This window comes from Pogona vitticeps, chromosome 15, assembly GCF_051106095.1.
Source record: "Pogona vitticeps strain Pit_001003342236 chromosome 15, PviZW2.1, whole genome shotgun sequence".
Lineage (NCBI taxonomy): Eukaryota > Metazoa > Chordata > Lepidosauria > Squamata > Agamidae > Pogona > Pogona vitticeps.
In genome coordinates, this window is record NC_135797.1 from 5390967 (window position 1) to 5401365 (window position 10399).

At 44.8% G+C, this 10399-nt stretch overlaps 1 protein-coding gene and 1 non-coding gene across 3 annotated transcripts; one reads left to right on the plus strand and one right to left on the minus strand.

The window, feature by feature from the left end:
* Positions 1-186: 186 nt before the first annotated feature.
* Positions 187-8880, plus strand: POLR2G (RNA polymerase II subunit G). 2 transcript variants are annotated; one of them, XM_020797309.3, is made up of 9 exons: positions 187-321; positions 2403-2512; positions 3658-3817; positions 4429-4479; positions 4771-4836; positions 5857-5928; positions 7078-7111; positions 8535-8551; positions 8608-8880. In XM_020797309.3, the coding sequence occupies exons 1-8, from the start codon at positions 310-312 to the stop codon at positions 8546-8548; spliced, it is 519 nt and encodes a 172-aa protein (XP_020652968.1). In that variant the 5' UTR covers positions 187-309; the 3' UTR covers positions 8549-8551; positions 8608-8880. The 2 variants fall into 2 exon arrangements, with proteins under 2 accessions (XP_020652968.1, XP_020652967.1); XM_020797308.3 differs by having other exon boundaries at positions 8535-8880.
* Positions 8881-9616: 736 nt separating this feature from the next.
* Positions 9617-9807, minus strand: LOC140702886 (U2 spliceosomal RNA). The gene has a single exon (XR_012082161.1). It is a non-coding gene; the product is annotated as a U2 spliceosomal RNA (small nuclear RNA).
* Positions 9808-10399: the final 592 nt, after the last annotated feature.

Sequence of the window (10399 nt, forward strand, 5' to 3'; positions counted from 1 at the left end):
ATCCAAAATTTGGGGATCTACTTTTGCATTTTGCCACCTCGGGCGCCATCTGTGCCTTAAAACTCTAGTGGCCGATGGGTTTTGTAATCCACGGCCAGACTGAGAGAGTAAACCCTAAGCGAAATGGCCGACAGTCCCACCCGCCATGACACTATAGGCACTGCCCCAGGTCCTCACCGCGCATGCGTAGCATTCGTTTACCGTTCCTTCCCGGAGAAGCGCGGCACAGCCAATCAGGAGGCTGGGTTGCAACTTGTAGAACGTGGAGGGTTCGAGCGTTCCTTCCGGTCCAGCTGCAAAGCTGGGACAATGTTTTACCACGTGAGTAGCGCGTTCGTTTGAATGCACCTCGTATAGACGCGTGTCGGGGAGCTTTCGGACTTCCTCTTGTTTTGAGGGCTTCTTTCCCTGCTGAAAGTGGGCCATGCAAGAATTGGGAGCTTATATACTGGAGAGAGATCACACACACACACCCCAGACCCTCATCTTACTATTAGAATTTCGGGCATTTTCTGGGTGTGAATGGCTCCTAAAAGCGTGTTTTGGAAGGATCTAAAAATGTACACCGCTATCTGGTTTGCGGGATTCCTTACCACAAGATCAGGGGTTAATTTAAGCCACTGGCACTGGGGATTTTTTTGAAAGTACATGTAAAGCTTTTTAATGGAGTCATTCAGATGGATAGATGTCTTAGATCTTAGAACGGCGGAGCTGGAAGGGACCCTGTGGATCATCTAGTCCAGCCCCTGCCAAAGAAGCCCGGGGGGGGGGGTTGGAATCGAACTCCCAACCTCTGGCTTCACAGCCACTGACCTGAACCACTAAGCTCATATATATCAATAGAGTGAGCATCAGGGCAAATAAAAAAGAAGGATCTTTGTTTTTACAGGTATGGCAGAGGCCAGTGCATTTTGGTGTGGGATTGCTGCTCTTGTTCAGGCCCTGCTTAGGAGTTTTTAGGCGGATTTGGGAACTGGTGAATTTAACACTGAGCTGAGTGCATGAAGGGCTTGCTTTATTATTATTATTTTTTTTACTTCCAGCAAGGTTTGGAATCAGCCATTCAATAGCTCTTGAGTTGAAGGTTTAAATATTCTTTGTCATATTTATATCCTCACTCACGAGTGATTGAAATTTAATTAATCAGTTAAGAGATTAGTTTGGTAGCATAAAACAGCACTTTAGACAAGTTCGTTCCATCCTCAAAGGACGACGCCCTTGGTAATTTAAAACATCATAAAATGGCCAACAAAAGCAGAAATATGATTTGTGACAAATAGGGTTCCAGTAGCAAAGCAAGGCCAGTCCTTTGCCATTCTGTGGCATGGCCATCTTACTCTCTCTTGCACGGAAATATTACTTATTTGTTAAAATGATTGTATCCAGACTTGTATTGAGAAGCCTGAAACCCCCAAACAACAACGTTAAGAATTTGAAATAATTTAAACCCATGTACGCTGTATGAGAACTTCATAATGCAGTTCATTATATTGCCATATCCAACTTTAGTGATCCTAGGAGCCTCATAAATCTTAGTAAAAAAAATTCAAACATTTAAACTCATCCCTTAGTCAAGCAGACGTTGGAACTCCCTCCCACTGGAGGCCCCATCTTTCCTGTTTTTCTGCAACCAGGCAAAGACCTTTCTCTCTAGGCAAGCTTTCCCTGAGTGACTGGGTGTCTGAGTGGGATTTTTTTAAATTGGTGGTTGTGTCTTATTGCTTTGAATGTGGTTTTGGTGTTGATTTTGTTTACCTTTTTTATGTGAGGTGTGTATTTGATGTTTTAAATATCTTTATACTTACAGTGGTGCCTCGCTAGACAGTTACCCCGCATGACTTTTTTGCTAGACATTGACTTTTTGCGATTGCTATAGCGATTTGCAAAACAGTGATTCCTGTGGGGCAATTTCGCTGGACAATGTTTGGTCCCTGCTTCGCAAACCAATTTTCGCTAGACAACGATTTTGACAGCTCCCTCCGTGCTCGCAAAACGAGTGTTTTGGGGCCCTAAGCTTCGCAAGACAGCGATTTAAACAGCTGATCGGCGGTTCGCAAAGCGGCTTTCCTATGGCCGATCCTTGCTAGACAATGACAATTCTTCCCCATTGGAACACATTAAACAGGTTTCAATGCATTCGAGTGGGGAAATCCTTTTCGCTAGACAATGATTTCGCTAAACAGTGATTTCAGTGGAACGGATTATCATCGTTTAGCGAGGCACCAATGTACTTGTTTTGAACTTAAATTTTTTTTTTGTAATGTTTCAACGTTGGGACCTCTTTACGGAGAAAGGTGAGGTTTAAATATTTACATAACTAAATATTGACAACATAACAGTTTGCTTCTTGGTTCTGGTGCTGAGATTCTTATTCTCCTGGTGCCTCCTGATTCTGCCTCCAGATTTCTCTGGAACACGAAATTCTGCTACATCCACGTTACTTTGGGCCGAATCTCCTCAACACGGTGAAGCAAAAGCTGTTCACTGAAGTGGAAGGGACCTGCACCGGCAAGTAAGAAAGGAAGGATGATGTAAATCAGTAACAGACTGGATAAGGACCAATAAAACCATGTTCAGTCCAGAGAAGAGACTGAACTTACGATGTTGGCTGTCTTGAGTCCTTGTTAAGAAGTGGGGAGGAAAAATATTTTTAGAAAATTAATGAATGAATGAATAAGGCAGTGATGAATGTCTGATCTTCCTGCTGAGGCGGGGTGTATAGTCTTTATTTTAAATAAATAAATGAGTAATGAATATCTCATCTTCTCATGGGGGGGAGGAATGTACAGTCTCTGGACTAGAAAGCAGCTTTTTTTCCCGAGTTAGATCCGTGTGATGGTTGTGATCCCAAAGGTAGCTTGACCGCTGTTAATTGCTGCATTTCATTGAATGGGATGCTGCCTTTGAAAAATGATTGGAAAATTAGGTGGGCCTGTAACGATGCAACGAGCGTCTTGATCAGAACTGGGTGTATGCACCGTGCGTTACAATTTTGAAAGAACCTAAGGTGTCCGTTAACCTCTTTCTGAGTTCAGATCAAATGGGTTAATCTTGATGTACGATGGCCTTTACAGCTTAGGACCAGCATAGCTCGGATTGCGTGTTCCTGCATGGATTTTCTTGGCGATGGCTCCTTCGAATTCTCCTTTCATCTCTTGGAAAAGTTGGCTTTCGGGGGAGGGATTTTAGCTCTTAAAATCATTCTGGGGGATTCTGGGAGAATCTTCCCCGAAACCTGGAGGATTGCTGGCGTGCCTCTGTATACGGTAGCTTCTTAGGTTACTGTTTAAATTAGACTGTGATTCAGATCCATGAGGACTGGAAACTTATTTTTTAGGAAAGGATAATAGGTCCATGGTAGAGTGCATGGCTTTCTGGCCATAGGTTCTATTTCTTAACATACTCAGGTGTGGCTGAGGATGACACCCTTCTACTGCCACCCCATGGGGTAGAAATTATGTTATCTTTAGATTCTGGTAGACTCTTACCTCTTCATTCCTCTTGGTAGGCTATACTGTCTAAAACCAGTGGAGATTGGCAGTCCCACAGATCAGCTTGAGGAGGGCTGAATTTAAGCGTCGTACCCCTTCCCCATAGCTTCAAATAACACCTGCCCCCAAATGCTACGTGTGACCTCCTCAAAACTTTGATTTCCAGGTATGGCTTTGTAATCGCGGTGACCACCATTGACAACATTGGCGCAGGTGTGATTCAGCCCGGGCGTGGCTTTGTCCTTTACCCTGTCAAATACAAAGCCATTGTCTTCAGACCATTCAAGGGGGAGGTGGTGGACGCCGTCGTAACCCAGGTGAACAAGGTAAGAGGAACGTAACGGAGAAAATTTGGATGGAAGGAACGCCTTCAATTTTTTGCTTCTAGTCTCTTTTGCCTGTAAGTCCCTTTTTTTTTTTTGCTTCTAGTCCCTTTTTCTGCCTGTAAGTCAGAATGCTTTGAACTTTTTACAAGTTGAATTTAAACAAAGATTCGATAATATAACAACAAATAGAACACTACTAACATATCAATTTTTTAAAATGATTTTTTTAAAAAACCCTCAGTTATAACATACATTTTTGACTCTGCTTCCCAGCACCCTCAGGAATAATTTCCATATTTATTGTACACAATGTTTTATGATGCCTCGTTTCTCTCCAGAAATACAGTGGTTTGTCTCCAAGGATATTCCCTTCGTCTTTCTCACTTATACCAAATATACATTCCATATTTCTTTAAAATCAGTAATATTGAATATTCCTGTCCTAATCTTGGTTCCACAGGTTAATATATTGTAAACGAAGAGAGATTCCATCTTTCTTTATGCCATTCCTCCACATTACGTTGGCTACTGTTTTTCCAGTTCTTTGCAAACATCTTGAAAGATCTGCAAGAAAAAAAATCTCTCCAATTTTCTCTCCTTCTCCCTCCCAGGTTGGGCTCTTCACCGAAATTGGACCCATGTCTTGCTTCATTTCCCGGCATGTGAGTTCGAAGGCCAGAGTCCGGCTGTTTCTGTCCTTGGGCCTCAGCCTGGCTCTTGATGATGGAAGGGGGGGGTCTCTTGAGGGAATCAGTATCCACCACCACATGGATTGTCTGCTATATGGATCCTCTGCCATTTTAATTTCCCATAATGCCCCTAGCATAATACTTCCCCCAAGGCATTGTGGGAAGTGAAGAATAGACTGCCCGGGGCCGGGCAAAGAGTCAGAGAAACCTAGTGAAATGCATTGTTTACGCCTGTCTCATGCCGTTTTCCCATTGTCTTGGCAGTCCATTCCCTCCGAGATGGAGTTTGACCCTAACTCGAACCCACCGTGCTACAAGACTGTGGATGAGGTGCGTAGCTGCTTGGCTCTCTAAACGGGACAGGGTGTGAGTGGGAAGCATGCCGTGTGGGCATGAGAGATCAGTAAGGAGTAAATTGGAGACACGTTTATTTGTGAATGAGACCACGTGCTAAGAGCATTTACCGTCTTCATTGGTGTTACTTGCCATTGAGTTGTTTCGGACGTATATGGACCCTCTTGACGAGTAACCTCGGAAAGATCCTGTTATTAACTACCCCGCTCAGCTCTTGCAAGGTCAAGCCCGGTGCTTTCTTTACAGAGTCAAACTGTCTCACATTCAGCCCTCCTCTTTTCCTGCTGCCTTCAGCTTTTCCTCGCTTTTTTGTCTTCCTTATTCATAGAAGTAGATGGCAGGGAGGAATTCAGGGACTACAGCCCCCAGAAGTCGTTAGGAAATCCTCCCAGCCAGATTTCTGGTGGGTTAAAAAAATGAGTTCTTTCAAGTGCCATTGCTTCAAGCTGAAAAACAATGTTTTCTCTGAGATATGGTAAAAAAACGGAGAAGGTGGCTGGGCAATGCTGAATTTTATGGAGACTGCAAGGCATTATGGGTTTGGTAGTCTGCTTGCCACATAAGGGTTCCTCTTGTAGGGATATGATTCTGCTGATGGGACAGACCTCTCAGGAAACTACCAGGCCTATAATGCCTTGCATTTCAATAGAACGTAACCCTGAGGAGCCACTTCCCACCTCTTCATTGTGTCTGAGAGAAAAACTATGCTTGCTCAGCTAAATCACTAACACCTGAAAGGAGAGGGTTTGGCTGCTAAGCCTCCAGAAGTCTGGCTAGGGGGGAATTCTGAAACTTCCATGCCTGGGGAGAAGTATGATCTGCAACAAGTTACTTCCAGAAATGTGGGGGCGTCTGGCTTGTGCTGCCCTCCCTGTTGTGGGTGGGCGAGACTGTTTCGACTGTAGTTTTTGTAACCCAAATATCGGGGGGGGGGGAGGAAAGGGGATATGGTGTTCACTCCGTTGATTCTGTGCGGTCTGTCTCTTCCTTAACCAGGATATTGTGATCCAGCAAGATGACGAAATCCGGCTGAAGATTGTGGGGACGCGAGTGGACAAGAATGACATCGTGAGTTGCTGGAGGGAAGCGGGAAATGATGGGACGGTAGCGCGCGGCTTTGTGGGTTTGAACTACAACTCCCAGAATTCCTCTGGCAGCTGTAGCTGCCACTCCCACCACCCTTGACGGTGCTCCCAAGAACAGTTGGGGCCGTGCAGCCTCTGGATGTATTTATTATTTATTTATTTTATTTTATTTATTAGACTTATATCCCGCTCTTCCAGACAATGTCTACTCAGGGCAGCTTATAATAAAACAGTTAAAACAATTTGAGTCCATGGTATTAGTATTGTTCAAGATGGGCAATGCGAGAAAAAAAGCTAAAGTAAGAAATAAAAGTTAAGTATTGACAGGAGGGAAGGCCTGCCTAAAGGGAGAAGTCTTTCATTGGCTCTTAAAAACACCCAGCGAGATTTTGGGGGGAAAAAGAAAGTGGTCAGATTTCTACTTCCTGTTTTGATGTGCGGGGAGCTGTGCGTTATTTATTTATACAGTGGTGCCTCGCTTAACAAGGATAATCCGTTCCAGCAAAATCGCTGTAGAGCGAAAATGTCGTAAAGCGAAATAAAAGATCCAATTGAAACGCATTGAAAACCCGTTCAATGCGTTCCAATGGGCTCAAAAACTCACCGTCCAGCGAAGATCCTCCACGGGGTCGGCCAGTTTCGGTACCTGTAAAGCGAGGAATCCATCCGAAAACACAGTGGGAAGCCATTTTACACAGCGGGCAGCCATTTTGAAGCAGCAGATCAGCTGTTTTAAAAACGTCGCAATGCAAAGAATCGGTTCCCGAAGCAGGGAACTGATTGTCGGGAAGCACATTTTGCCTATTAAAACATCGTTTTGCGATTGCAAAAGCGATCGCAAAACAGTCATCGTATAGCGGTTTCGTCGTTTAATGAGGTAATCGTTAAGCGAGGCACCACTGTATTTATTTAATTTTTATACCTCCCATCTGGCTACTAAGGCCACTCTGGGGATTCCCCACTCAGCAGAAAACACAGCTCCTGTAGGCCTCTAGGAACAGAATATTTAACTAATTTTTTTGGGAGTCGAGGCTTGGGTGCCCCCAGTAACAACTGCCTTGGAGGGTACACTGAAGGGCCATCTCCGTTATATTGATGCCGTGTTAACCCGTATCCTTCCCTCTTTCCTCAGTTTGCCATCGGCTCCCTCATGGATGACTACCTCGGTAAGTTTCTCTCTTCGGCGCCTCGCTACCGGTTGGAGGTTGCCCTCCTGAGCGAAATAATTAGAGAAGGCCAAAAAAGAGTAGAAATTAAATGAGGACTTGATGTCGGTGGTGTGGGCCGCTGAATCTCAAAACGACATTTCCTTAACTCAAGACGAGAGTTGTAATCCACATCGCCACCACCTTTGCTGTGTTTTTTTAAAAAATAGGCACTGGATGTTATAAGGATAAGGGACGATAGATGATTCCAGCAAGCAAAAAGGAAGGGTATACTTTTAATAATAATCTTAGAATTTAAGAGCTGGAAGGGACCCACTGGATCATCAAGTCAAGAAGGCCCAGTGGGGGATTCAAACTCCCAACCTCTGGTTCCGCAGCCAGAGCCCAGCTTTTCAGTATCTCCCTCCTGCTCTGTATCTGATTTTCCCAGAGGCCTGACTGTCTTCTGTTGGAAACAGACTGCTGGACTCACCCAGCAAAGCTGCTGTGTTTTTTAGGGTTTGTTAGAGAAGGAGATTCAAGATAAAACAGCCAAGATTGTCATGCCCTAATCTCCAAACCTGTGGTGTGAGGGGATATGGAATACGGTGAGACCCACCCGCCCGTTGGTACGATCTGTATCTGCTGATTCACTTATCCGCTGGATAAAATACAGTATGATGGGCCTTTAATATGATTCAGAAAGGCTTGTGTTTATTGTCTTTATCCAAATAACTTGAAACGATACGCTAAACCCTGGGAGGGGCTTTAAAACAAGAGTACTATTTATATGCACATACAAGAGTAGGAGTTACCTTTATAGACCGCTAAAAATCGTCATGCAATACGCAAGCTTTCATGGATCAAGACCACTTCGTCAGGCTTGTACCAGTGTGAAGAACTTAAAAGTCCGTAAGTTCTAGGCCAGATGGATTTTGCCCGGCACGTCTTTCCTAGATGGAATTCTGGAAAGAGGCAAGCTGCAGGAGCGCTGTTGTATTAAAGTTACAGCCGAAGCTGCTGTGGATTCGATCTCGTACCCCAGGCATTCAAACAAAGAGGCACAGGTCCTGGGGAGTGGATTCATTCCATTCATTTATGCGTGTTTAGATCGGAGTGGCCGGCCTCCAGAGGTTTGGGGTCTCAGAAAGGGGCTCCAGTCCCCCACCCGTCTGCAAACCAGGTCCTAGAAAAACAAGGGCTTTTTAAAGGACCCTCTTTTACCTTCTGCACAAAAAAATGATGACTTTTGTGGGTGCTGAGCTGACATCAGAGCAGGGGGGGAAATGCCCCTTCTGTGGGCAAAAATTGAGTTTTGCTGCCCGTTTGCCCTCCAAAACATTGGAAATTTGAGAGGGGGTTCGGGGGGGAGTGCCCGCTGGGGTTTTAGGACCGTTTCTGTCCCTTCTTCCCGGCTTCACGATGTCGTCCTCTTTTTCTCCAGGTCTGGTCAGCTGAAGGACGTTGTTCCCCAAAATTCCCCCGGCTGGAGGTGAGCTTCGGCTCTTCGTAAACAAACCCTGTTTGGGATTTTATTTCAGCTGTATTTACAGCATCCGTGGGGCCCAGAAATGTGTGGCTCCTCCTTCATTAAAATGTTCTTCTTGCTTTCTCTCCTTTGCACCGCTGGGACCTTGCGCTTGGTTACGAGTTGTTTATATCCCCGCCTTTCCTTGTGTGAACACGTGTGAAACTTAATAAAAACATAGTAAGCGAGCGTCAAAATCCAGTAAGTTACGTTTGATGGTGTTAAAAAGAAAAGTCAATAAAGCAGCCGTTTGAGGAAACAACTTGTCTATAGTTTTTTTGTATTTTTTTTAAAACCACAACACTCAACTAGAATTTCAGATCTTTGTTGTTACATGCTGTCAAGTTGCCTCTGATTTATATGAATGAGCGCTCTCCAAAAGGCCCCGTCCTGAACTGTCCTGCTCCCCTCTTGCAAAGTCAAGCCTCGTGGCTTCTTTTACATAGTCGGTCCATCTCGTATTGGGTCCTCCTCCTTTCCTGCTGCCTTCCACTTTCCTCTCTTCCCCTCGGGCTTTCGCCCCCACAAACATCAGAAACCAAAGGATCTTTCCCCTTTTATACATCAGCTTGCAATTATAGCCCTAATGCATTTAATATACGGCCCTCAAATAGGAGACACATCACATATTAAATGGATAAGAACAGATTCTTTTATTAGAGCAGATTTCAACATACAACGAGGTAGAGGAAAAACAGCGCGTAAACAGGTTTCACAATTCCGATTTTACTGGCAATTAAAGTGCCTACTGGAGACAGGTCCAGGAAAGCTCACATTAAATTAAAATAGTTTTTAAGGTGCCGCCTGTTTTTGTTTCTGGATTTTGTCTGCTGTACAACTTCCCTGCGAGGGAGGTCAGATGGACAAAGAGAGGCAGAGCTGAGAGGACTCACTGGGTATACCCACTCTCATGAAGGTGGGATCTGCTCAGAAAACCACAGAAATATTTCAGATTTTCATCTATTTTTTGAACCAGCCATATTTCCCCCCCAAGAGGGGGAAGGTGCACCGTTCCTGGAGGTACTGCAATACCAGGCCGATGCGTGGAGTGGACGGAGCAAGCCCCTCTTCCATCTCCCAGTTCCAAAAATCCATTTAATATATAGTCCTCAAATAGAGGACGTATCAGATATTAAACTGATAAGAACAGATACTACACTTGATCTTAGCCAAAAGGCCGAGAAGCGATACTGAAAAAGTGGAAAAACGAGGTTGGTTTATCACGCCGACGGCCTTCCAGAAGCCCATGAGCAAGGCTAGCCTCCGGTGCACCCTACACCGCATCTGAATCCGCCCCACTTGAGATGCCCCAGAATAAATCCCAATTATGTTTCCCTGCCTGTCTTTTAGGGACGTGGTCTCCCAAGTGGGAGCCTCGAATGGGAAAAACTGTGGATTTTCTCATCTTGGTTGGTTTCTGGCTCAATCTGGTGGCTCGGACGGCCATAGGTTTGATATTTGCATGCACCTCCCTCTTATTCCCGTCATGCTTTGCAGATGTGCTTGCTCCTTGGCAGCTGGCAGAGGTCGCTGGTGCGCCATCTTCTGCAAAAATGCACAGCTCCGTGGTAGCACAGTGTTTATGAGCATGCGCGGCTGTGCATGAAAGATCAGGATGTTGGAGCACAATTTTCTATCTATGGATTACTGCAGAACATCTCTAGCGCATTCTCTTAGAAATTATTCATTCCTTAAGCCCCATGGCTGATCATCTTGGCTGATTTGGAGAGTAAAATGTGCTACCTCCTGCTAATTTTGTCTAAATACCTTAAATAGCATGC

What these genes read in the sequence shown, in the direction of transcription:
- POLR2G (XM_020797308.3), top strand. An exon ending in GCTACAAGACTGTGGATGAG is followed by an intron (nt 4,837 to 5,856) that starts GTGCGTAGCTGC and finishes TTCCTTAACCAG; the next exon opens with GATATTGTGATCCAGCAAGA. An exon ending in GAGTGGACAAGAATGACATC is followed by an intron (nt 5,929 to 7,077) that starts GTGAGTTGCTGG and finishes CTCTTTCCTCAG; the next exon opens with TTTGCCATCGGCTCCCTCAT.